Below are 25,348 nucleotides of genomic sequence, written 5' to 3' on the forward strand. Positions count from 1 at the left end.
TATATCTCTCATTTATAATCCAAGCACATCTATGGCATCTTATCGGTCACACCCAACTCGATAGCGGTGGCTAGCTACGATTACGGACCTTCCATGTTGCCCAAAGACTACTATCTCTGGCTGAAACGGTGCGTTCTTCCTAATAAATGATACCTTTCATAGTATTCAGAATTATAAAGACCCGGTAGGTCCTACACAGACCGCCGATCCGGTCTTAGCAGCCGGTGGGGCTTAATCAATCAGCTGGTACATTACAAACAAGTACTCACAAGAAGCTAATCAATAGCTCATCTCTTGACTTTTTTCGTATACCATTCACATGTACATCCCACTCGCCTGCATCACAATGGGACAGGTATTTACCAATCTAAACTAAGGTAATGAGGAAGAAGTTCTGCATTATGGATCCGCTTGAACTTAAAAGGTAGCACCAAGTGATACCGACCCAAATGGACCGTCACCACCATCAACGGGCTTTTATATGTCGTAGATGCATTAAGACGAGTATGGAGCTCAGTATGCCAACATAGACACCGTCTTATTTCCAGTAATATGTATTGGTGAAAGGAAGAATGCTGCCTCTACGGGTCAGCGAAAATGGAACACCCGTGTGAGCTAGGGCTTTCTAGACTTCTATCGCGGCAATTCAAGCGATTTGCAACCTCGGTGGCTATAAAGGACGACAAGTGCGATCTTTCGTACGCCCAGCTTCATGCCAAAGCGCTAAATCTGGCTTACCGGATCCGATGTCTACAAGTGCAAACTGAAGTTCCGATTGGGATCCTTTCACCGCGAGGCATAAATCATGTTGTTTCGCAGATTGCTGTCATATATGCTGGGGGGACATGTGTTCCATTAGACGTGAACCACCCTGACCAGTGTTTGATTGATCTGCTGAAGAATATAAATATCTCCATTTTGTTGACCGACCAAGCCAATTCACACAGATTAGAAGCCCATGGATTTAGTCATATTATTGTGGACCACAGGTCGCTGCATACCTTAGGCTGTGAGGAGCTCGGGCATGATGTGATCGATCTGCAGCCGTCGCGATATCGGTCGCATATATTTCATACGTCTGGTTCAACAGGCCGTCCAAAGCCTGTGCAGGTGCTCGCCAGAGGAGTTATCAACTACTGCCTCAATGAAACGTTTGTTCCGGTCCGGGATAGTCAGCGGTTTGGTCACCTCAGTAACGTCACGTTTGATGTGTCTATCATGGAGACACTTGGATCTTTTCTCCGCGGTGCTACGGCAGTAGTGCTAGATCGTGACACGGTGCTTGATCCCGCTAGATTATTGAAACGTATACGGGAAGATAAGATCGATGTACTCTGGCAAACCCCAGCACTATTGGCTGCAACGATCAATGCCTACCCACAAGCGTACATCACGGTTGACACGCTTCTTACTGGTGGAGAGGTGGTGACGGCCCAGCTGGCGCGGAAAGTGCTAGAGTATGGGCCACCAAAGCGGCTATTCAATCTTTACGGCCCGACTGAGTGTACTATGTTCTCAACATTCCACGACATCTCCATAGAAGATGTAGAGAGGGGTAGCATTCCTATCGGGAAGCCGATAGATGGATACGAGGTCATAGTAGTGGATGACAACCTTGACGTCTTACCCCATGGAGAAGTTGGGGAATTGGTAATCGGTGGCAAAGGAGTCACAGCAGGATATCTCAGCGAGTCCGAAAAGCCCGGTAATGCATTCATCCAACTGAGACACTTCTGTCCCAGTCGACAGGTGTATCGAACAGGGGATCTTGGACGGTGGAATCCAACCGGGTTGCTCGAATTTGTAGGTCGACGTGACAACCAAGTCAAAATACGAGGTCATCGTATCGAACTTGAAGCAGTAGAGGCCATTCTGATGGCGACAGGGTTGGTTTCAGCGGCGGCAGCCGTAAAGATAGACGTAGATAGTAACAGTGACACCGAGTCGCTTTTGCTAGCGTGCGTGGTACCCATTTCTGAGGATACGAATCCATTGACTATCAGGCAGGCCTATACAACAAACGCACCTTATCTCATGTTGCCGCGTTTGGAAGTAGTAGACCATTTGCCTCTGACAAACACCCATAAGATTGATCGTGGGAAGCTGGTTGAGCGATACTCTAAGAACATAGGGCAGAGCGCGACATCCACAATGTATGAGCCGCTATCGCCGATTCAACAAATTGTGGTGGATGTGTTTGGGTCGCAAATAGGACCAGACGACAACTTCTTTGTAATGGGTGGTTCCTCCTTACATGCAGCCCGCCTAGTATCTCGCGTGAAGGAAGACCTTGGTGTTCAGCTACGGATAGCGATGGTATATGAACACCCAACTCAACTAGAACTCATGAGCCTTATTGAATCGCTGCAGAAAGGCGAAGAGTGGACGGATAAGAACGAAACTCTTTGGCAGCCAGACCTGAATCTGGGGAAAGATTTGCGGCCAGTTCCTGGCGATATAGTGGACTGGACAATTGAAAGCGAAGGGCATGTTTTCCTCACCGGCGTAACGGGCTTCATCGGCACCTTCTTGTTAAAGGAGCTTCTCCTTCGGTCAGATGTTCAGCGAGTGGCATGCTTAGTGCGTGCAACAGATGAGCTAGAGGCCATTAAGCGCATCGTCAAGGCCTTCGATCGGTACGGACTTCGACCCTGTCACATGGACAAGATCTGGGCCATTCCAGGAGACTTTTCCAAGGAATATCTAAACCTCGATCGCGAAACATTTGATTATCTCGCAGAGTGGACGAGCATCATCTTCCACCTAGGAGCCCGCGTGAATTGGATCGAGCCCTACGAGCCTCACCGGCAGACGAATGTCATAGGGTTGTTGAACATGATTGGATTCGCAAATACAAAGCGCCCAAAGGCTCTCCATTATGTTTCGAGCACCTCTGTATATGGCCCCACGGGATTGTTGACTGGGACGACGTACGTCCCGGAAGATGAGAATCCAAAATCCCATCTTGCGGCTTTGAAGTACGACACAGGATATTCGCAAAGTAAATCCGTTGCCGAGGTTATTGCATGGAATGCTATCGACAACGGTCTAGCCGTGACCATTCACCGGCCTGGTTTTGTCCTTGGTCACAGCCAAACAGGAATTGGTAATTCCGAGGATTTCTTCAGTCGCGTAGTCCCTAGCTGTGTGGGCATAGGCTGTTATCCTGCACTCACCGACCACCACGATGCCTTCGTGTCGGTAGACTTTGTTGTGTTAGCGCTCTTACACATCGCATCGTCCGAGAAGTCCTTCGGTCAAGCTTACAACCTTGTCGATCATCACGGGGATGCAATGATCTCCCTCCTGGAGATTTTTGAGGGCATAAGCGCAGCCCTTCCAGCAGGCTCCTTGGTCGAGGTTCCATACAACGAGTGGGTAGAAAAATGCCAATCTCGAACTTATGCAGAGACTCAACACCCCTTGAAGCCACTCATGCCGATGTTGGAAGAAGCCATTCTGGATAACAAGACACGCTGGGAGCTGCAGGCAAAAATGCCAGTCGTTGGTACAGAGAACTTGCGGAATGCGCTCAGGACGAGCCCCAATCTTCTGTATTTTCCGACGATACGGGCTCTTTTGCCTAAGTATATTCGGCACTGGCTCGAGATGGGCTCCCAGGTCTGACCTAAGAACGGCATATTCAATTTCCCGGTATTTTTAAGAGATCTGAGAAAAGCATTGCTCGAGGAGCTCAGAGGCAAGGTGTCACATTGCCTAAAGCAAGGGGTAAGGTGAAGACGACGCGCCGCCAAAACAATCAGTGTTCACCAGAAACGAGGGACAGACGCTCTAACTGCATTAAGAGCATAAGAAGCCAGGACTAGATGGGTCTAGACCGTAATTCTTTAGGAGGGTTAATAGTCCAGGCGCTTAGCTAGTATGTCTCATGCGCTCGCATACTGAAAGTTCATTTTCATTTCTTTTTCGGAAATGTCACAGAAGATCCACATCCGAGGTCAAAACGCCATAGAACTTGGCAACAAACTTAACGCCAGAGAGCAAGAAATGTCCATTGGGGAGGCAAGCGTTTTTTGTCAAAGCTGCAGGAATGCAGACAGCTGGTTAAGCGAGCTCCAGCGACAATCAAGGGAGCAGGAAAAGAATTTTAAGGTTAAAGCAGTGGTTGCCTCTTCGGGAAAAGTAGGCGTGTCTAGATGCGAGGGGCCCAATGGACTCTCTCACAACAACAGCCCCAAAACCATTGTCCGTGAGAGAAGAAAAGTAGACCTGATGATAAACCCAATATGTTGACGCCCTCTTATCGAATTAGCTAATCACCTATCACAAACACTAGTTAATATTTGGTGGTGTGTAGGCCAGTTCTTGTGACATGTCTCAATAGAGTGCGTTAAGCGGTCAATAGAAGAATGAGGATTTGTCTTGCAGGCGCTAATGCAGACTTGAGAATTCCATTTACATACTTTATGGGCGCACTGTGAATCAACTAGCTGCATTGGAGTTATTACGGCTTCGAGGTCTATTTCCGAGCCAGTGAAAAGAAGCCTAGTGACGCCACGGGCCAGGAGGAGGCATCTCGGATTCTTCATCCGGTTCGATGTTAGCTTCGGGTACATCCTCAAAGAACCTAGAGGGGCCAACGCAAATTATCCTCGTTTGAGAATATGTAAGCCCGATGCTTGGATTGTCTGGCGATCTCAATTGGGTGGTAGTCATCCCCAGGATACCTATAGTCCCCCATGGGGAGGTCACAAGCCTAGGGTTTCCGAGGCCATGGAATTACTGTATCGAATCTTGATAATAAACTCAAGAATCATCTTCGTAGGTTCTCGGTCCAGCAATATCCCATGGATTCCACAGCAACGAGGAGTAAAGAAACATAGGACAGATTGCAATTACGACGGCCCAGAAAAATCCTTTAGAAGCCACAAAGGCTACGCTAGTTGAATAAATACCATTGTCGGCCGCATGGGAGGCGCAATGAGGTCATCAACGGTCCGGGCGAAGGCGGGGATGGGGTGATGACCAGGTTCTAGAACCGGCGGAGGGAGAAAGGCCCTGGGGCCAGTTCAACCCTTGCTATGGATCACGATAATCGAGAGTTTTAGGGGACCATGGGGTGGTCAATGACTGTTTCCATTCCAAGGGTCTGGGGCTCGGCCAATCATGTGCCTAACACTGCGGTGATGAACCAGAGAACGTCAAGCCCTCTTCCTCATCACCTCAATAATGCCCTCGGTCTAGCCTCTACGGCGTTTCTCCCTGCTATGGAAATGTAGGGCTAAAGATTCCGATTGCCTTTAAGCCAATCACCTCGTGTTTGTGTTTATGATTTCTCTGAAAGTCCGCGCTCGCCCTTGGATGCGAAGCTTTCACTAGGCCCTTTCCATGGTACCCCTAGTCTTTAGGGTCCTTGTCCTTGTCGCCCCCGAGGCAAATCGCTACACCTCATCTCATGATGAATATATGGGGCTTTCGCTAAATTAATGTTTATTCTGTTGTAGTCGCTATTGTCGATCTCCAGAAGGCTGACCTGCTGACCGTAGGGAGTGCATCTGACTTCACAAAGTTTTTCAAGTTGGTTCAAGCAGACATAGATTCTCGCACCCGCCCTGTTTAATTATAGCATTGTCTTGACAATGCATGGAAAGTGTACTCCGTTCTAAATACAACAAGACCCGTCATTAGCGGTCTAACCCCAAGTCGAAGACCATGGCAGCGGTTGAGCAAGCCTTCAGGGCTGCAGCTGCCGGTTTAGAATGTGCCTTACCATCTGGCATTTATGATTCAAGTCCTTGTCAACCATTGGACTCCCCAACGGAGGAATTGTACCATTTGCTCGTTCAGTTACCAGGGGAGCCAAGCGATGCAAAGGTAGCGTTTGAGAGACAGCTGCAGGTCTTCATAGGCCATATTCAGTTTCTTCAGAACAGTACAGCAGAGGGTGACATATCGCCACCTCATTCAGAGAATGGATACCTACCCCAATCCACACTGTGTGGGCAGCATACTGAGATGATCATAAGTTCTCAGACCCGAAAGCGGAAGTTTGCATGGTATGTGCATGATATTTATTTCAACCAGATTGCCACATCACAAGGCTAAGCAGGGTTTTAGGCTAGATGACATCCCGGCCAGTCGTCAAGTGGATCATAACCCTGAGTATGGATTCGCGAATGATGATCACTATTCTCTTGTAAAACGGGCTCTCGATGAACAGAAAGACGAAATCAAGCTGCCACGGGAAGTCGTTTCGAGCGTTTTCCGTGAACTGCTACGCCACCGCGCAGCAAACAAGCATCCCGACCACGAGGTGGATCTTCGGAAACATCAGCAGATGAATAAAGCGTTTCAAACAGCCTTACAAGAGATCGCAAAGGTCATTACCAAAGTTGCCAATGGAGACCTATCCACCAAAGTCCCGATTCACCCGTTGGAGATGGACTCGGATATCATCACCTTCAAGGTCACAATGAATGCCATGCTTGATCAGCTGCGGGTTTTCGCCAGTGAGGTCTCAAGAGTAGCATGGGAAGTGGGGACCGAGGGTATTCTCGGTGGTCAGGCTCAGGTATCTGGGATGCACGGCGTATGGAGAGAAGTGACCGATAATGTCAACACCATGGCGCTGAACCTGACGAACCAGGTTCGAGAGATTGCAGTGGTCACCACGGCGGTGGCCCACGGGGACCTGAGCCAGAAGATCGAACGGCCTGCCAAGGGTGAAATCTTTCTGCTACAGAATACTTTTAACACGATGGTAGACCAGCTCCGTACGTTTGCCACTGAGGTTATTCGTGTCGCCCGAGATGTGGGCATTGAAGGGGTTCTTGGTGGGCAAGCGCGGGTATATGGTACTCAAGGAATGTGGAATGAGCTTACAACGAACGTCAATGCCATGGCCAACAATCTGACTATGCAGGTCAGGGACATTGCAACCGTGACCACTGCCGTTGCAAATGGCGATCTTACTCAAAAGGTTCGGGCAGACTGTAAAGGAGAGATACTGGCTCTAAAGAATATTATCAACTCAATGGTCGACCAGCTCCGCCAGTTCGCTCAGGAGGTGACAAAGATTGCCAGAGAAGTGGGGACGGATGGCGTTTTAGGAGGCCAGGCGACCGTCCACGGAGTTGAGGGTGTCTGGAAGGATCTAACTGAAAGTGTTAACAGGATGGCAATGAATCTCACAAACCAAGTCAGAGAAATTGCGGATGTGACCACGGCTGTAGCTCGTGGTGATCTCAGCAAACGCATCACTGCCAACGTGAATGGGGAAATCTTAAGCCTCAAGGATACTATCAACGGGATGGTCGGCCAGCTGAACCAGTTTGCCTCTGAAGTTTGCAAAGTTGCCCGTGAAGTTGGCGTCGATGGAACCCTTGGTGGGCAGGCTGTTGTTGCCAACGTTGAAGGAGAGTGGAAAGCCCTGACAGACAACGTCAACATGATGGCAGACAATCTCACGTCGCAGGTCCGGGCCTTTGGACAAATCACCAATGCAGCCACTGATGGCGACTTTAGCAAACTGATCACTGTCAGCGCCTCCGGCGAAATGGACGAGCTAAAGCAAAAGATTAACAAAATGATATCCAACCTACGCGACAGCATCCAGAGGAACACTGCAGCTAGAGAGGCTGCCGAACTAGCCAACCAAAGTAAGTCAGAGTTCTTAGCCAATATGAGCCATGAGATTCGGACGCCCATGAACGGAATTATTGGCATGACTCAACTAGCCCTTGATACCGACGATTTGCCTCCGCCAACTCGAGAAATGCTGAACGTGGTCCATAACCTGGGAAACAGCCTTTTGGTGATTATCGACGATATTCTCGACATTTCGAAAATAGAAGCCAACCATATGAAGATCGAGTCTGTTCCGTTCAGCTTGGGACAGACCGTTTTCAAGGCCCTCAAAATCCTTGCCGTTGAAGCCAGTGAGAGAAGCCTCCATCTTACATACCACATAAACAACTCCGTGCGAGACTATGTGATCGGCGATGCCTTCCGTCTAAGGCAGATTATTCTGAACCTCATCGGGAATGCGATCAAATTCACCGAGACGGGGCAAATCCGGCTTACGATCAAGGAGGCGGCACCAACCTGCCCTCCGGGCAAGTATTTACTCGAGTTCTCGGTCTCAGATACAGGAATTGGCATTGACAAGAGCAAACTGGATTTGATATTCGACAAGTTTCAGCAGGCCGATGGCTCCATGACACGAAAGTTCGGTGGCACTGGTCTGGGCTTGTCAATATCGAAGAAACTGGTCAACCTCATGGGAGGAGATATATGGGTCACCTCGGCCGTGGGTGTCGGGAGTACCTTCCACTTCACCTGCGCCTTTACATCCTTAGATCCCCCTGTCAAGGACATTGCCAAATATGTCATACCATACAAGGGCTGTCGGGTCTTGTTTGTCGAGAAAGCTAATGATCATTGCAACGAAGAATCAAAACGGATTCAACAAAGACTGCAACAAATGGGCCTTCATGTGGATGTCGTGAAGCTTGAGGATGGCGCTGCACCGACAGAAACCGTTGCTCAGCACGGTAAAGATATTCGTCGGCAATACGATGTCTTGATCGCTCCAACCATGGACTCTGTATCCCAGCTACGAGATTTCGACCGGTTCAAGACTCTCCCTGCCGTGCTAGTCTGTCCCGTGGTGTCAGTGGCCATGAAATCTGCTTTAGATCTGGGCATCACATCCTATGTGACAACACCCTGTAGTCCGATTGAACTAGTAAACGGTATCCTTCCCGCGCTGGAAGGTCGCCCTTCTCGCCGTTCGTCGGATGAAACGCGCCCTTTGGCCATTTTACTTGCTGAGGACAACGAGGTCAACCAGAAGGTAGCTCTCAAAGTAATGCAGAGGTATCACCACAACGTGACAGTCGTCTCGAACGGACAAGAGGCCCTGGATGAGTTTCGCCACAAGCAGTACGATGTAATATTGATGGACGTGCAAATGCCGGTCATGGGTGGGTTTGAATCGACTCTTAGAATCCGAGACTACGAGAAGGTCCATACACTTCCACACACTCCAATCATCGCCCTCACGGCTCATGCTATGTTCGGTGATCGGGAAAAGTGTATATCGGCTGGCATGGACGATTACCTTCCCAAGCCGCTCAACCAGACGCAAATGATGGAGATGATTCACAAACATGCCACCCTACGGGATGTCCTATGTTGATAGTTACATCAAAAGTCCACCCTTATGACTAGACCAGGCGGTCAATCCCAGGGCTACTTAGTGATACTCCCACTAAGTTTGATGATTTTAATGTGCATTGACTTGAGGTTAGATGTATGATGGCTGCAATATTTTCATTCTCTTTTATCCTTTCCGTCGCGTTTTGGTTTGCTCTCAGCTTCTTATACCACAACTGCTATTCTTCCCATAGCTGTATATAGTTTGACATAGCCACGAAATTTGATACAAAGAGGATGACAGCTTACGCTGCCTATAACTCGGCTTTAAAATGATTCAAAACGATTCACCACCATATCAGATACTCCAATGCAGCTTCTGTTCAATGGTTCCCAGTCTCCAACCACATACACGCCGTAGTCGATATTCCCGACTCTCCGTACTTGGCCAAGTCAATAACAATGCTATCGTTGAGATCCTTGAAGCCCAGCTTCTTGTATAAATCATAGCCCACTTCAGAAGATTCCAACCAGACCGGCAGGTTACAAGTTGCAGCCTCTTCCAGCCCCATTGCCACAAGATTCGCACCAATCCCCTTCCTCTGGTACTCTGGGAGAACGACAAGGACTCTTAGAACTGCAGTCAAGTGTCAGCACATAAATGTAGATTTCTTGAAACCCTTCCAGCAGATGAAATAACACAATATCCATGAAAAAGAAGAAAGAGTAAACTCACAAGCAAAAGGCCGCCCACCAATCCATTTCTCCTGTCTCGCGGCCGCCCCCTGGAAATACTCCTTATACGCCTCAGGACTGATAGCAGACTCAGGCGGGGCACCAAGCTTCTCTGCGAGAGCTTGCGAGCCTCCCGATCGCGAGTCGCGATCGGGATACAAATTCCACCAGCTCCAGCCTACGATCTTATTCGTGTCGTTGTCGACGGCTTTCGCGAATCTTGCTGTTATATCGCTGGCGATGAGTTCCGCTAGCTCGCCTGCGAACCCCTTCAGGTTCTCCTCTGTCGGAGGACCAAACATGAGGTCGTTGAGCATGCAGTCTCGGAATGCATCGCCGTGGACGCGAGTTAGTGAGGGCGCATCTTCTGGGGATGCAGGGAGGATGGAGATTGTTGGTCGAGTGGGCATTTCGGTTGTGGTTTCTGGAATTCCTGGTTGTGGTGAGTTTTGGAGATGAGTTAGCTTTTCCTATGAGTGAGTCTCTTTATGTAAGATGGCCCATTAGGCATCATAATTTTGGGGCGCTTTTCCCAGCATAGAGTTACATCCTACAAGTTCCTATTTGGGACCCCGACGGGATCATCGGCTGTCTCTGCTCCACCTTTTCATAAGATTCATCTATCGCCGAGTTTCCAAGCCCTCATGCGAACTATCATGGCTCACCCCGGTCCCGAGATGGGCTGGAAAGCCAATAGCTTCACATCTCCAACATCAGTCAGGCGGTCTTCTTATCATCCGCCTCCGGGGCCCTCGATCAGCCAAGACGCTTACCAATTATACACGAGTTATTTATGTCAGAAGAAGCGAGACTGCCTTTATTCATTCGTATATTTTAATATGATCCTCCTCCAATAATATATTCCCCGTCATGTTACTCCATAAAGCAGATAGATCAACCCATTGGGCGTATCCAAGTACATACTCCTGACCATGAGCAACCCTATAGTGTAACTACAAGTAAAAGAGAAAGCAACCCTAGAAACAAAAATATAGAGATACTATTTGTTGACTTTAGACCTACTCTCTACTAGTATGGAACCTCGGAGGATCTCCCGGACCTCACCCGCTCAGTCAAACACCATAAAAGACACCCAAGGCCCTCACCCAAAAGGCCAACGACAACATCCATACATTCGCCAACCACCCCAACCACAAGCATGACCCCCCTACTCAAGCTATCCAGTCTCCTAACCCTCATTCTCCCCATAACCGCAATCAAGAACCCAATCCTCCCAGGCTGGAATCCTGACCCCTCCATCCTGCGCCTCAACAACGAATACTACCTCACAACATCCTCCTTCGAGTACTTCCCCGGCCTCCCTATCTACAAATCCACAGACCTAGCCAACTGGACCCTCCACTCACATGCCCTAACAAAACCATCCCAACTAGCCCTCTACGGGACCCCAACAGGCGGCGGTAAGCCAGCATCCCACACCATCCCAGACACTAACCCTAACGCGAAAAAACAAAAAAAAAAAAAAGGAACCTGGGCCCCAACCCTATCCTACATAAACAACACCTTCTACATATCCAGTATGACGCGCTGGACCTACGACCCGATCGCCAAAGTCTGGCCGCGCATCACATGGATCTCGTCCCCCGATCTAGAAACCTGGAGTGACCCCGTCTGGGCCGAGCCATGGGGCATCGACCCGTCTTTGTTCCAGGACCCTGTCTCCGGTGACGTCTATCTGAACCTGATGGCGCCGGATAGCAAGGAAACCGGGATCTGGGGCATTTATCAATGCCAAGTTAATCTTTGCACTGGGGATTGTGTAGATGAGTACCGGTCCTTGTGGAACGGGACGATGCCACATGATGCTAGTGCCAGGCCGGAGGGCCCGAAGATGTTTATGAGGGGGGGTTGGTATTATTTGCTTATTGCTGAGGGTATTATCTTCTTTCTGATTATTTGAAGTGGGTTTTGTTTGAGGGGGCATGTGCTGTGAATGGGTATGTGCTGATTATAGAGTATAATAATGTATGAATAGGCGGAACAGACGATCTCCACCGCGCGAGCATCGCACGATCACGATCGCCGCAGGGTCCATGGACTTCCAACCCGGACAACCCGCTTCTGTTCAACGGAGCGTATGGATTCGATAACCTGACCGTGCAGTCGACCGGGCATGCTACTATTTTCGACACCGCCGACGGGGACTCGTATGCTGTGTACATAGCCCGGAGGAAGGTCAACGGGTCGTCACCGTTAGGGCGGGAGACCTTCCTCTCTCCTGTGACCTGGAAGGACGGGTGGCCTGTCATCAACGACGGGCGACCAGTTCTCCTGAGCGAATCCTTCGGTGGCGTGGTTGACCAAAGCAACCCCCAAGAAACCTGGGTTGATCGATTCGACGGATCTGTGCTTGGGAACGGGTGGTACCAGCTTCGGACGCCGTACACGCAGAACGTTGTGCTCGGGGATCAGGGGGGTGTAGTCTTTCGACCGAACGTGTACTCCCTCAGCGAGAGGGATGTCCCGGCGGCTATTCTGCGGAAGCAGACGTCGTTGAATATGACGTTTAGCGCGGAGTTGCTTCCCATCATGTCTGATCTGCGGAGTGGGGAGACGGTGGGGATTAGTGTTTATTTGAGTGAGTTTCAGCATCAGGACATTGGGGTCCGGGGATGTGCGAATGGGACTGGTATGTGTGTTTATACGCAGCTTTTGAGGAACGCGACGGTTGAGGTATGAATGGTCCCTTTGGCTAATGGTGGGTGCGGTGCTGATTGAGACAGTATAATGAGGTGGCGCTCGATGCATCGGGGAGGGATTGTGTTGTGCTGCATATTCGAGCTGAGCCGCTGCATTATCATTTTGGGTACAGTGTGGGCGACTCGCGGGTGCACTGGCTGGCGTCTATTGAGTCGAAGTGGTTGGCTTTTGCGCCGCCGGGCTGGTTTGTCTTTGAAGGGGCCAGTTTTTCCCTTTTTGCTAGTGGGAATGGAAGGCCGTGGTCTGTTGGGGCGCCTGAGGTTGGGTTCAGAAGTGTTACGGAGAGGTACTTTGAGGAGATTATTCCGGATTACGATAGATGGAAGTAGCTAGGTTATAGTGGGACAGACAAACAAGATAGCCTTTACTCGCATTTACTGTCTAACTTTCATCCGTCTTGTCGGAGACATACTATGCGAGTCGATAATGCCCTCAAGTCAATGCATTAACGAAGGTGACGATTGATCAAACATAGGACATTGAGATATAATCATAATAAGCTATCATTTCAAACGTGCATGTCACAGACACGCCACTCTAACCTATAATATAGGAGTATGTACAGCCTCTGCGGAGCAGAGTATATGGGGGTATCATTCCGCATTTAGCACTTGAGTTCGATGGCTATTATCAGTTAGCAGCTGTTCGCAGCAATTCATATCGTCGGGGCATGCTTACCATTCGCGTACAAGGCATAGGAATCAGCGTTGTTCAACGCATCCTGGGCGCTCAGCTGAGTAGCGGCGTCATAGCCGTAGCCCAAGTCATCCGTGCCAGGCTGGTAGACTCCAGGGGCGTGAGTGAACTCGTGAAGAGTGGTGGTGGCCTGGTCCTGGGCGTGGCACTTCTGAGCCAGGGGAGGAAGCTCAGAGTAGTAGATATCGCAGTTAGCGATCTCGTTCTTTGAGGGCAGGGTGTAAGCCAGAACGTTCGGCTCACAGTAGCCGTAGGGGTCGCTGCAGTGGTACGTGGTAGAGCCGCCGGAGGTGGAGCTGGCCTCCTTAGCGACAGCGCGCAGGCGCTCGGCAACAGTTGTGCGGGTCTGTTGGTCGGTGGTCTTGAAGTACTCCTCAAACTTGGAGGCATCACCAGACTCGGCGGCTTCGGCAGCCTGGTTAGCCAGCTTAGCGGCGTTGGACAGGGCAGTGGTCAACGCAGACTCGGCATCACCCTGGCAGTCGGTGACCTTGGTGCGGCGAGTGAGCTGCGACAGCGCCTTGACGACCTTGGAGGCCTTGCCACCGTCAACATTGACGGTCAAGTCGTTGGACTTGTAGGGGATGTAGCCGGTGATCTTGCCGTCCACAACAATGGGAACGAATCCGTGGCTGCGGATGGAAACGGGGCCGCCGGTAGCCAGATCGCTGGTGGAGGCGATATCGAACTCATCTTCCAGGGTCTCACCGGCAGCGAGGGAAGTGACAGCGTCCTTAGTGAGGCCACTGCTCTTCAGGCGGCGCTGGATACCCTCGAACTGGACCTCATCCTCTGGAGGAATGTTAGTAAGCGTTATTGGCATTCATGCCCGATGTGGTCAAGGAAAACGTACGGCCACGGTAGATGGAAACCTTCTTGACAGGGCCAGCGTCCTTGAAGAAGTTCAGGTGGACGAAGGACACAGCCTCGCTGCCGGTATTCTTGACAACCGCCTTCACGCGAGTGTTGTCGATCTGGGTCAGCTTGACTTCAAGACCAGGAGACGAGCTCCCAGCGGTTGGCGCCGCCACAGCAGTGGAAGCCAACGCGAAGATTGCGGTAGAGAGAGCAGTGACACGCATTCTGGTGGTTTTGGAACGAGGAGCCGTAGAACGAAAGTTGAAATGTGGAAGATACTGAACAAGATTGTCTTAAATCGCCTTGAATCCTAAGTGAAGAGCTGCTGGATAACAAGGGCTTTTATACCCTCGGGTTCTTCTTCTCTGATGGCCTTCATAATAGTCATTATGCACTTTTCCAGGCCTCGTCCCGGGTATAGCTCCGGTATTCCTCGCTGTAAAGAGAAGGTAGTATCCGAAGCTGCATTGTTTAATATCACGGATCTCTTGGCGAAGGTAAAACTGGTCCTCACATCTTCAAGATAGAGAGACAAGATCACAAGTGAAGGCTTCTTTCTTTCGTCCTAAGCTGATTTCGGTGACTTGGCCCGGCGGAGGCCGGAAGACAGTGTTTTGTCTGTTTCAGTATATGATCTGCTCGCCTCCACCGATAAGGATGGGGCCGTTGGATCTGGTCTCAGCAGATCAGTCGCTATGCCGCCGGTCTCCCGAGTCTTGGCTATTGTCCGGCTCTCGAGCCATGTTCCTGTCGCGGTGAAGATCTTCAGCCTGAGAAAGTAAGTGAATCACCGGTATATCGAGTCAGGATACACATCAAGATGGTGTTAGTCGAGTTATTTCTTGGCCTCGGGATAAGCAACGCCCAGATGCTTAGCGCACAGTCCACCCCACAGATGATTCACCGAGGATGCTACCCAAGAGTTTCTAACAGATTGCAAATAAATTGCCAGGCAGAAACCCTGCAGCCTCGGATGCAGGGAGTTTTCTTCCCCTAGTCATGAGAATGAGAATACCCCTCATACCTACACCACGCCACGCAGGCTTGGCTTGTGGTTTCTCTTCCGATCATTGGCGCGGGAGTAAAATAAATCGCCGATCGCGCAACTTGGGTTTCATTGCGAGTGCCGTGACGACATTTAGTTGAAACAGATGCGAGGCTGGCTTTTGCGCAGGTGGCGAATGGCTGCCTGCAGTATAACTTCCCGGCTGTGAAATGCCGCTGTCTTCCCTGCACTTTCTCCACGTCACCCTCTCCCTGCTCCCCTAATTTGTTCCCACTGAATCCTTCATCTCCTCAATAATGATGGGCGCAGCTGTAGCTCTCCAAGTCCTTCTCGCGCCGCAGCTGGTTTCAATCGACCAAGCGTCGTCCCAGCAGACGGCTGTGTCTGTCAAAGCATCTATCCAAAACCCTTCCAATGAGCCAGTGACGATGCTCAAATGGGGTACTCCGTTCGACCCAAAAGCCGGCATCCTCGGGGTTTTCCAAGTGCAGGATGAAACAGATGGCCAGACTGTCCCCCTTGACACCATCAAGATCTCCCGCAAGCTCCCTCCCTCCGCAGATGACTTGCTTGAAATTGCTCCAGAGAGCACGGTTGACACCGTTGTGACTCTCCCCCCTATGCCTCTCCAGTCTGGACATGACTTCTCGATCCGTGCCCATGGGAGGTGGCATGCGGTGTGGGAAACTCCTGTGAGTGGCGTCCATGACAAACTTGAACAACTTTCAGACGCAAACCGGGGTGATTTCGAGTCGAACGCCGTTCAGTTCAAAATCGAATGAGCCATGTTGAGCGAGTTATACGCCCCATTGAATGACCTTGATGTACTGCACGTTATGTCTATCTCGTTCGATACTCCGTCAAAGTCGACGTAAATGAATCATGTTCTTGTATTATATGAAAGATAAATCTTGGATTCTTATTCTTGAAGTCGTAGATAGCCATTGTCCACGTCGATGGCAGTTGCGCCCGTGTTCAATGGCTGAAGATAGTAGATCCATCAGGGCATCTCTTGATGATTAAAACAATACAATCGCTCTCTATATTTACTCTATTGTCGGTCCTTTGCCAGCTACTCGAACTTGTCCCGCTCGGGCACGCGCGAAAAGCGCGACATCTCAGCAGACGACCTTGCACTCTGCACTGTGCTGACCGCATGGAATGAGAAATCAAGTTCTCCAACCAACTTCTTCACGTCCCTGCTCCGAATTAGTCGCTGTATCACTGCAACGCGGGCGGCTTCACTCACTTCATAAGTCTCTCCACATCACCACCTATGCATCGTGTGGAGATTTGTAAAACTGCAAAGGTAGCAAAACCTGGCTCCGCGATATGTTTGAGACTTAGAATATCCTTGTCCATTGCTTCGAGCCTTTTGGTAAAGCTGTACGGTCTGGGTGTCTTTAGGTAAGGGGGAAGAGGCCTCTGATCGGTGATACTGGCAGAGAGAAGGCATAGCACTGTGGTGATCTCATGGCTCGTGACGCCTGCACTGGCAACCAGCCGTTTGAAATCATGCAGCCAGACAGAGTTGGATTCTTCATCATCACCCATATGCAACAGCGTGTCTGAAGCATATCCCAGAAGACTCAGGTAACTCACGATGCTATCGAAGGGTTAGCTCACGGGGCAATATTGAAGGAATGAGTAATGCCTACTTTTCGATACATGCTATAATGGAATCGTACTGCTTCTTGGGGAATCGGCCACCAATCGGCACCTCCCATTTGAGGAACTCGGAGTAGGTTCGGAGGTTATTCAACATCAACATCTGCTTGGAAAACACCTGGTTACGGGACTTCAAAAGCTTGCGCCCCGCCGACGTCTTGAGCGCCATATCACCTACCTCACCGCGCACTCGTGCCGACACGGTCTCGTGGATGAGCGAGTAGTAATTGGCCAGAAGGTACAAAGAGGCACCCAAGCTTTGACGCAGCACGGAGTGTTCCGAAATAGGATACGGAAAGAATGTCCAGAAAAACGCCACGGCAATGCCACCGGTCACCGTTGCCAATCGATAGGGCGCAAGGAGATAGATGGGGTAGTATGACTGGCCGTTCGAGGTTGCGACTTGCTCACCGACTTTGCGAACCTGGAGTTCATACCCAACTATCATAGACGTTGAGATAATGGTGATGATGCCAATGATTCGGAAGCGGAATAGCTTGATTGGCACATAGAAAACGCACGATAAAAATATGAAGAAGAAAACAATAATTCCGGGTGTCTGTTTCCCGGGGATGTACCAGCTCAAAAAGCTGAGAACCATGGCCAATACAGTGCCAAGTATACGGAGCACAAAGCCGAATATACTCTGTCCAGAGGTAGGGCTCATGCTGAGATTAACCATGATCATGGCCCAAATAAAGCGTTGCTTAATGAAGAAGCCCTGGGTATCGTGAAGGAGGCCAACAATGGCGATGGTCATAGTGGCGCACGCAACCCGGAAACCGTAGGCCGACTCTTGAGTGCGGAACATCGCAGGAATGAGCCTGACCTTATCACCTATTTTTTGAAAAGTGGTCTCAGGCCGCAGGTGCTCTGGGTCCTTCTTCCGTTTGTAAGCTTCACCCAACTGAAGAATATTATTCTGAGCGTTGATGTCGCCCAGGTTATCATTTTCGTGTGTGTCTTCCGCCTTGAGTAAACTTGTGGCCCATTTTCGCAAACGCTTCCAGCCCGGTATAATCAGGTGGCGTCTTGAAAGCTTTCCACTTTCACGTTTGTCGTCCGCGAACTTTACAAAGTCAAGTACCGTCTGGCCGGTTGAGCTGAGCAGCTGCTCCATCTAGTCGTTGTCAGCATCTGGTAACAACCAAGCGGCACTAGGAGCAAGGCACTTACATAGAGGAACAAGTACAACTGTCGCTGACTCCGCTCTCGGCCAATGAATGGATTGCCATAGCTGATGTCTTCCATGTCATCCGTAGGGCGATCGAAAAAGTCTTTCGGCAGTTTAATTCCCTTTTCTTCACTCCATGTTCGAAGGGCAATCCGCTTAGCAACCTTGAAGTCACGAAGTCTCTGTTCAAGATGGGCTGCGAACTTTTCGTCGCCCGGAGACGGTACCGCCGAAGCCTCAACATCTTCCACACCACTCGATGACGTCTCACCATTCGTAGCAGTAGCATTCTTCTTCGGTGGCTTTGCCAGTTTGAGCACAAATGTGATATGCTGGAGACCCTCGTCTATCGCCTGGATCATAGACTTGAACGGGTCATGCACCGCCCGCATGATATCGTTCCATTCTTGGACCACGCGATGACGTACCAGATCCGGTATATCAGTCGCCGTGGGATCGAGGGGCGCATTCCATTTATTATATTCAGATAGGCGCTGGAACAAGTCCACCGTAAAGCTCAAACCCACGACAGGGATCATGACTTGTCGAAGGTTTCGAAAAATCGCTTGAAGATCATCGGGCCCGAGATTGCCGAACGCGACCTCACGCTTGGCGAAGGTCAAATCCCCGTGAAGCTTACCATGAATCTCGGTGATTTTCTGCACTGCTGTCCGGATGGCTTGTGCCTCTGGGCTGTACACCTTGCCGTCCTTGGTGATTTTTTCTACCTTTGAATCATATGTTTCTGCTCTACCAAACATGTCACTCTCTTCCAGAGACTCGAAGTAGACTGTATGAGCTTGAAGAGCCCCGCGCAGGCATCCCATATAGCCGGCCATCTGCTTGAACACCACCGTCCGCGAAGTGACGGGATAGATGAATAGGCATACGCCAGTAGCCAGGGCCAAGCCTACCAGGCATGCCTCAAGCAATTTCGTGACCATAGATATAGCAGCATCCATTGTCGTCATGCGGGGAGCATAACTGAAAGTTACGTTGGCCACAATCGAGTAGATGATAACCGGAAACTGGAACTGCTGGAACTTGGCCCGAAACGAATGGACAACGTAAATCTGAAAGAACAACCAGACACCGCTCACAGCCGACGCCGACTGGTTATACGGCGTGTTGACAATACTTTCACCTGCGCTAGACACCACCTCCGTGTGCTGCCGTGCTTTTACACACGAGTACATCATGAGCAGGGTAACAGCGGATGCCACACACACGGCCAATACGTCAAGGACCACCATCTGGATAAACTTGGCGCGAGGCTGGATTGAAAAGCCCAGGACCGATATGATGGCCATGAGGTATCCCACCGTATTGAATCTGGAGGCCACCGAATCGGCCTGAAAGCTGGGTTGATGTTAGTTACCTAATCGACAAGCTGTTTCACCAAGGTCTTACATCGCCAGAGCAATTGTCGGTGGAATAGCGCCTCTATACAATGATTAGCTCATATACAGGATAGCTATTATGAGTTCTTACTTCACCATCAGGAGAACAGTCGGCATATCCAGGTCCAGACTATTCCAACCTGATTTCAGTTTCGTCAGGAGGCCTTTCTTTTGTTTATTCTCTGCCTTGGCCTCCGGCTCCTCTGGCAGCGCCCATTGCGAATCCTCGGAGCTGCGTTGCGACATGTTGAGTCGCGTCGTGCTCTACTAGACACACTCTCTGTTCCCTTTCCAACTCCCGGCAATTAGGATCATGAAAATGCCGATCAGAAACCCCTCATGGATCACTTCCGTTTTGGAGCACGTGACCGGATGACTGCCGTGAAGCGATTTTCCCATGCAACTATCCCAAGTCCGCCGCGCAGTGCGAGAGGTATGTCGCCGGTTCCAGTTGGAAAGAATGAGCGGGGATAGCAGAGGTCTTCAACGAGCGAGGATGAAAGTCAAAAAATTCATGTTGACTCCACGTGGGGATGGAGTAAGGCTTTGAGCCGAGAGGAGGCCGCGGACGACGATCGGCGCCAAGAACATTCTTCTTCTGTGAACGGTGAGGAAGGATGCTGTCCCCACATAAAGCGACATCGGGAAGTCTGGGGAAGAGCGATATCTGCGTCATTGTGCATGTTTATGACTACCAGATACTATACAGAGGAGAATTGACGAGAATATGTGGAAAGCACCTGATATCAAAATCTGGAGTTCGGTGTCAAGCATAACCCGGCAGAATTAAGACTGTTCTCGGCGTACTATGAGAAAACATCATCGGACTGATGATTGTAAAATCTCCATAGATTTATCATACCAACAACCAAGCATTAAAATACATTAGTCAGAGCCAGACCGGAGTTAACCAACTAACTAACTAGTTAACTTAGTTATCAATCGAATTATGTTCGTTCCATATAACTCGTCGCTATCGCCGTCATATTCCTTCTAAACTCAATCTGGTTAAATGTGGTACCAGGATAAGCTCCCTATGGTTTCGATCTCGAATATCATCACAACCAAGACATTTGGTAATAAAGCTTCCTCAGTTCTAGAAACAAATCGTATAGCTACTCATTCCTACGCCCAAGTTCACATGAATCCCCTCAGGCACACAAACATGCCAACAACACATCCAGAACACTACGCCCATGCAAAGCTACACAAGCGCCCAATTCAATAACACCATGCATTAATTAAACCAAAGAACCCGCCAAGAGTCACCTTTACCCCTGAACAAACAACCGGAGATGAAACGAAACAAAGCAATCGATCCCTCCCCCACAACCCATTGCCTATCTACAATTCCACCTATCCACCTCCAACCCCGGATGTATACAACATCGAGCCCTTAAGAATGTCTACCCCGGACCACCTACCCACAGGCATCCCCAAACGCAAACCCGTGCCTCCACCACCACAACCAGCTCCAACAGTTCCAGCAGCACCAACAATTGACCAGCTCAAACCCCACCCTCAACCCCCGAAATGGCCTCCAGCCAAATGGACCCAACTCCCTGGAAGAAAAAACGCCTTGTCCTCCTCTCAATCGCAATCGCCATACTCCTCCTGGCCCTGATAATCGGTCTCGCAGTCGGTCTAACCCGGCATTCGTAAGTCTCCCTCTGACCTACTACACAGACTCCAAAATTCCAGCCATACTAAGATTCTGGCCTGAACCTCAAAAGCAAACAAAACCTGCCCCTGCCCACAACCAACGGAGGGCCCTACACAGGCGACCTGACATACTACGATCCGGCGCTGGGCTCATGCGGAATAACCAGTTCCAATTCGGACTTGATCTGCGCGGTGTCGCATGTTCTCTTTGATGCTGCGTCGACGGGGTCGAATCCGAATGCGAATCCGCTGTGTGGGATGAAGGTGAGGTTGAAGAGGGGGGAGGCGAGTGTTGATGCTACGGTTGTGGATCGGTGTATGTATTCCTTTCTTTTCTTTTTCCCTCTTTGCTTTGGTGCTATTTTCCTCGCTGGGATTAATGGTGGCTGTGGGACTAATTATAAGCTGTTAGGTACCGGATGTGCCGTCAAGGATCTGGATGTGAGTCGGGCGGTTTTTAAGAAGTTGGCGGATTTGGATCTGGGGCGCGTGACTGTGGACTGGGCTTGGTTGGAGGAGGCGCCTGTTTCTGTGAGATGAGTTTTTCATGAGGTTTATGATATGACTGGATTATTGGCATGTTATGTTTCATGAGGTTTGTGGTTTGCGATTTGCGGTTTTGTATGGTTTTGCCTGGCTATGTACATATAGATACGGTTATGTCGTTAATATTCTGGCCACTCAGGGTCAACCTGTTCGCGCCAGGCGCGCAATCCACCCCGGATATCCGCCACGACTCTTTCGCCTCCACGGTCCAGGCCCAGCTCCTTCAGTCGTTTGACTGCGATCTGGGAGTCGTTTCCGAGTCGACACACAACATAGATCGGATCGATGGAGTCCGACGAGGCGATATCAGCTGGCAGCCACGGGGGCAGTGGATTCGATCCATTGGCTACGTCGTCATTCTGGGCGGCTTTCGTCGTCGACGACAAGATGGACGAAATGGGGATATTGATACTATTTTCCAAGCTGCAGATGTCGAATTGAACCTTCTCCCGAACATCAATGATCGTGGGCCCCTTGGTAACCGTTCCGATGGCCTCAGTGGAGTCTGCCAGCGGATGCTTCGTCCGATATTCCCGCGGCGAGATGCGCTCTTCCGGGAGCAACAGCTTCTCTGGGCCGACACTTCCACAGAAGAAAACATAGTCGGTCGACCCTGTTTTGACAGTTTCCAACGTCACGCTAGCCTCCGCAGAGCACACCGCACAATTTGGTCGGCGCGAACGCAGTTTAATCGTTCGGAACAACGGGGACGAATAGGCCGAAAAGATATGTAGTGATGGCGGCTTAACATCCTCGTCTGCAGCTGTAATCACCTTGATCGCCTCTAACGCCTGCAGTACTCCCATTGTACCGACAACCGGACCAAGAATGCCACCGTCCGCACAGCTCAGGATACTATTTGCCGGAGGCGGCCGAGGAAAAACGCATCGATAGCATGGGCCCCCAGTCTTATCTCCTACCGGTCGGGGAGGGTTATTCAGCACCATAAGCTGGCCCTCTGTCCGCAGAGCAGAAGCCGAAACCAACGGCTTCCCAAGCAGAACCGCCGTATCCGAGATCAGATAACGCGTCGCGGGGTTATCCGTACAGTCGAGGATGAGGTCGTAGTTTTTGAAAATGTCCGCCGCGTCTTGGGGCGCTAGATGCGCTCGGTGCGCTATGTAAGTCGGGTGAGGGTTCAAACTAAGAGCAAGTCACTTGTTAGCGTCCACACTGAAACGCGGGTCCACAGACAAAACTCACTCGCGCAAAGACTCAATCGCACTATCCACCTTGAACTTTCCGACATTCTTGGTCCGATGGAGCACCTGCCGATGAAGGTTCGAAGATTCCACCGTATCCCCATCCACAAGTCCCAGTGTGCCCACCCCGGCCCCGGCGAGGTACTGCGCAGCCGGACATCCCAAGCCGCCCGCTCCAACAATCAAGACCTTTGCAGATCGAAGTTTCAGTTGACCTGCAGCATTGAACAATAGTCTTTAGCAATTGCACCTCAAGAGACTTTGGTTTTGACGAGAAATCCACTCACCCTGTAACCCCACCTGCGGCACAATCATCTGTCTTCCATAACGTCGATATTCCTCGTCCAAGAGCGGCCACTTTCTCTTGTCATTGCTCTGGGTGCTGGTCGTAGCGGAAGGGTTTGGGACGTCCTGCGCCCTGGCTTTAATAGCCGCTTGCTCTGCACTCTCGAGTTCGCGTTTCAGCCCAGCTAGCTGTGCTTCAGTGGCGGCGATCTGAGCGCGCAAGGAGGCGCAAGTATCTTCGATGTCTCCCATTGCTCAGCGATAGAGGGGTCAACGGGTTATAAGAAGTGCATAGGCAGTTCCGCCTTCAATCGCAGAATAAAAAGGGCGGAAGATGAACCCCGCGCGAAGATTCTCAGCTGCTCTTATCGGATCTCGGCCATCTGAGACTAAACCTATTCAGGTAGTAGTACCATCTTGAGATTTCGGTGGTTTTTCCGAGTTTACTTGGAGCATCCAACGAAAGCATTCGAACTAAAATGAGCTTAAGAGCTTAAATCAACTGTCATTTACTTGATAGACCCATAATCTAATGTGAAAGTAGCTTTATGTCTGCACTCCATCGTCCCCGCCCTCTAGTTGCCCCGCAATCTCGGTATGTGGCTCAATATAGCGCTTGAGCTTCTGTCTGAATAGGGTTCGTTGCTCAAAAGCATAAGCCATGCCTATCAGCGTCCTCTCACTCCAGTGTGCCCCCATAAAGCTTATCCCGAAAGGAATATTCTCGGCAACCTGAACCAGATTGCCGAACTTGTTGTATACGGTTTCCGTCCCATTCGGGTATGCTCCAAGCGGGACTGTGATGACCGGTGTACCGACGACTGATGGGATGTAGGCAGCCAGTGATGTAGGAAGAATGAGAGCATCGAGCTTGTGGCGCGTAAGAGCCCCCAGCACGCCTCCTTCGCCTCCTATGCGGAGATTATTTTGGTACATTGGCCAGAATTCCGGAGACGTGTTGTTGATTCCGACGGCGAGTGCTGTATCCCACCGGGCCGTGTCACGCCTTGGGTAGTCCTCTCGTAGGTCACTCTGTGTGTATTTGATGATATCCTGTATGGTGTGTATGCTATTCGGATTGGCCTCCAGCTTAGAGAGATAACTCTGGATATTGGAGATGAAATCGGCATCAAGAACCTGTACTACACTCTTGCTCTTGGCAAACTCCTCCCAAGCTGTGAAGTTCGCGTCTTGCACAATAGTAGCACCCGCCTTAGTGAGTGTAGCTATGGCGGCTTCGAATGCGGAGAGAATTTCCGGGCCCTGTGATTCCATAGCTAAGGAGGCTAGGACATTCCGTGGGATACCAATCCTCTTCCCTTGTAGTCCGTCCAACTGGCAGGCATCAGCATAGGAGGGGACAGGTGGGTCAGGTGAGGCAAGTGTGTAGTTATCCCTCTCATCTCTACCTGCGATGGCCTCCAGAACCCACGCCGCATCTCTGACAGTTCGAGCCATCGGGCCAATGGTGTCTTGGCGCTCGCTAACAGGGATGACGCCGTAGCGTGAAGTAAGGCCGACTGTTGGTTTGAGTCCGACAATGTTGTTGACCTCGCTGGGAAATAGTATGCTTCCCATTGTCTAGACTCCTGTGTTAGCATATGATGGGCCTACATGCAACACAGTACGCTGCCACTTACTTCCGTTCCAAGCGCTGCTACAGCCAGTCCGAGATCAACAGCCACGGCGCTACCACTTGAGCTTCCTTCAGGGTCCTGCATCGGATGATAAGCACCCAGGGTTTGCCCACCCCTAGGACTCCAGCCACTGGATGTATTCGACGAACGGAAATTCATCCACTCCGACATACTCGTCTTTCCGAGGATGATGGCCCCAGAATCCTTGAGTCTCCTCACAACAGTGGCATCCTCACGTACGCGAGAACCATAGAGCGAGTAAGAGCCGGCTTAAACACAAACACACATCAGCCGAGCGTACTCAACAGTGAGGGGCACTACCAGTATAAACCAGAGAAGATATGCATGTACATACCTGTCGTCTGCATCCTACCCACCGTTCCAATATTATCCTTGACCAGAATCGGCATACCATGCAACTCTCTAAGCCAGTCATCAGCACATGACAGTCAAGAAGTCTAACTCAGATCGGTACTATACTTACCCCCGACTAGAACCATCCTGTCTCTCCCCATCCAACACCTCGGCGTCATGCAATGCATCCGGGTTAACCTCCAGGATCGCACGAAGAGTAGAATTGACCTCATTGATCCGCGCAACATACGTCTATACCCAATCAGCCATCAGCCCAACCACCACCA

The 25,348-nt window shown here is 50.4% G+C and overlaps 10 protein-coding genes across 10 annotated transcripts; 5 read left to right on the forward strand and 5 right to left on the reverse strand.

Annotated features, from left to right (window-relative positions):
* Window positions 1–597: 597 nt before the first annotated feature.
* ANOM_006507 (non-ribosomal peptide synthetase) lies at window positions 598–3,627 on the forward strand (the record flags this gene model as incomplete). Its single annotated transcript, XM_015551763.1, has 1 exon — window positions 598–3,627. One exon carries the CDS (start codon window positions 598–600, stop codon window positions 3,625–3,627), a length of 3,030 nt encoding a protein of 1,009 aa, XP_015406539.1.
* A 2,046-nt stretch (window positions 3,628–5,673) lies between these two features.
* Window positions 5,674–9,160, forward strand: ANOM_006508 (two-component osmosensing histidine kinase (Bos1); the record flags this gene model as incomplete). Its single annotated transcript, XM_015551764.1, has 2 exons — window positions 5,674–6,017; window positions 6,079–9,160. The coding sequence occupies 2 exons, from the start codon at window positions 5,674–5,676 to the stop codon at window positions 9,158–9,160; spliced, it is 3,426 nt and encodes a 1,141-aa protein (XP_015406544.1).
* Window positions 9,161–9,500: 340 nt separating this feature from the next.
* ANOM_006509 (GNAT family N-acetyltransferase) lies at window positions 9,501–10,262 on the reverse strand (the record flags this gene model as incomplete). The annotated part of the gene is made up of 2 exons (XM_015551765.1): window positions 9,501–9,754; window positions 9,854–10,262. The coding sequence occupies 2 exons, from the start codon at window positions 10,260–10,262 to the stop codon at window positions 9,501–9,503; spliced, it is 663 nt and encodes a 220-aa protein (XP_015406545.1).
* Window positions 10,263–11,011: 749 nt separating this feature from the next.
* ANOM_006510 (beta-xylosidase) lies at window positions 11,012–12,902 on the forward strand (the record flags this gene model as incomplete). Its single annotated transcript, XM_015551766.1, has 4 exons — window positions 11,012–11,273; window positions 11,340–11,720; window positions 11,849–12,546; window positions 12,597–12,902. The coding sequence occupies 4 exons, from the start codon at window positions 11,012–11,014 to the stop codon at window positions 12,900–12,902; spliced, it is 1,647 nt and encodes a 548-aa protein (XP_015406534.1).
* Window positions 12,903–13,177: 275 nt separating this feature from the next.
* On the reverse strand, window positions 13,178–14,351 carry ANOM_006511 (neutral protease 2; the record flags this gene model as incomplete). Its single annotated transcript, XM_015551767.1, has 3 exons — window positions 13,178–13,197; window positions 13,252–14,061; window positions 14,123–14,351. 3 exons carry the CDS (start codon window positions 14,349–14,351, stop codon window positions 13,178–13,180), a joined length of 1,059 nt encoding a protein of 352 aa, XP_015406533.1.
* Window positions 14,352–15,429: 1,078 nt separating this feature from the next.
* ANOM_006512 (uncharacterized protein) lies at window positions 15,430–15,915 on the forward strand (the record flags this gene model as incomplete). Its single annotated transcript, XM_015551768.1, has 1 exon — window positions 15,430–15,915. One exon carries the CDS (start codon window positions 15,430–15,432, stop codon window positions 15,913–15,915), a length of 486 nt encoding a protein of 161 aa, XP_015406532.1.
* A 290-nt stretch (window positions 15,916–16,205) lies between these two features.
* On the reverse strand, window positions 16,206–19,621 carry ANOM_006513 (uncharacterized protein; the record flags this gene model as incomplete). The annotated part of the gene is made up of 6 exons (XM_015551769.1): window positions 16,206–16,332; window positions 16,383–16,739; window positions 16,792–17,921; window positions 17,978–19,334; window positions 19,386–19,418; window positions 19,467–19,621. 6 exons carry the CDS (start codon window positions 19,619–19,621, stop codon window positions 16,206–16,208), a joined length of 3,159 nt encoding a protein of 1,052 aa, XP_015406531.1.
* A 1,287-nt stretch (window positions 19,622–20,908) lies between these two features.
* On the forward strand, window positions 20,909–21,577 carry ANOM_006514 (RlpA-like double-psi beta-barrel domain-containing protein; the record flags this gene model as incomplete). Its single annotated transcript, XM_015551770.1, has 3 exons — window positions 20,909–21,033; window positions 21,109–21,353; window positions 21,450–21,577. The coding sequence occupies 3 exons, from the start codon at window positions 20,909–20,911 to the stop codon at window positions 21,575–21,577; spliced, it is 498 nt and encodes a 165-aa protein (XP_015406530.1).
* Window positions 21,578–21,702: 125 nt separating this feature from the next.
* On the reverse strand, window positions 21,703–23,322 carry ANOM_006515 (HesA/MoeB/ThiF family protein; the record flags this gene model as incomplete). The annotated part of the gene is made up of 3 exons (XM_015551771.1): window positions 21,703–22,726; window positions 22,787–23,000; window positions 23,073–23,322. 3 exons carry the CDS (start codon window positions 23,320–23,322, stop codon window positions 21,703–21,705), a joined length of 1,488 nt encoding a protein of 495 aa, XP_015406529.1.
* A 294-nt stretch (window positions 23,323–23,616) lies between these two features.
* On the reverse strand, window positions 23,617–25,331 carry ANOM_006516 (putative amidase; the record flags this gene model as incomplete). The annotated part of the gene is made up of 5 exons (XM_015551772.1): window positions 23,617–24,651; window positions 24,711–24,976; window positions 25,063–25,130; window positions 25,192–25,259; window positions 25,320–25,331. The coding sequence occupies 5 exons, from the start codon at window positions 25,329–25,331 to the stop codon at window positions 23,617–23,619; spliced, it is 1,449 nt and encodes a 482-aa protein (XP_015406528.1).
* Between the last annotated feature and the right edge of the window lie 17 nt (window positions 25,332–25,348).

The sequence above is a fragment of the Aspergillus nomiae genome (genome assembly GCF_001204775.2).
Source record: "Aspergillus nomiae NRRL 13137 chromosome Unknown contig00149, whole genome shotgun sequence".
In the NCBI taxonomy this organism is placed as follows: domain Eukaryota; kingdom Fungi; phylum Ascomycota; class Eurotiomycetes; order Eurotiales; family Aspergillaceae; genus Aspergillus; species Aspergillus nomiae.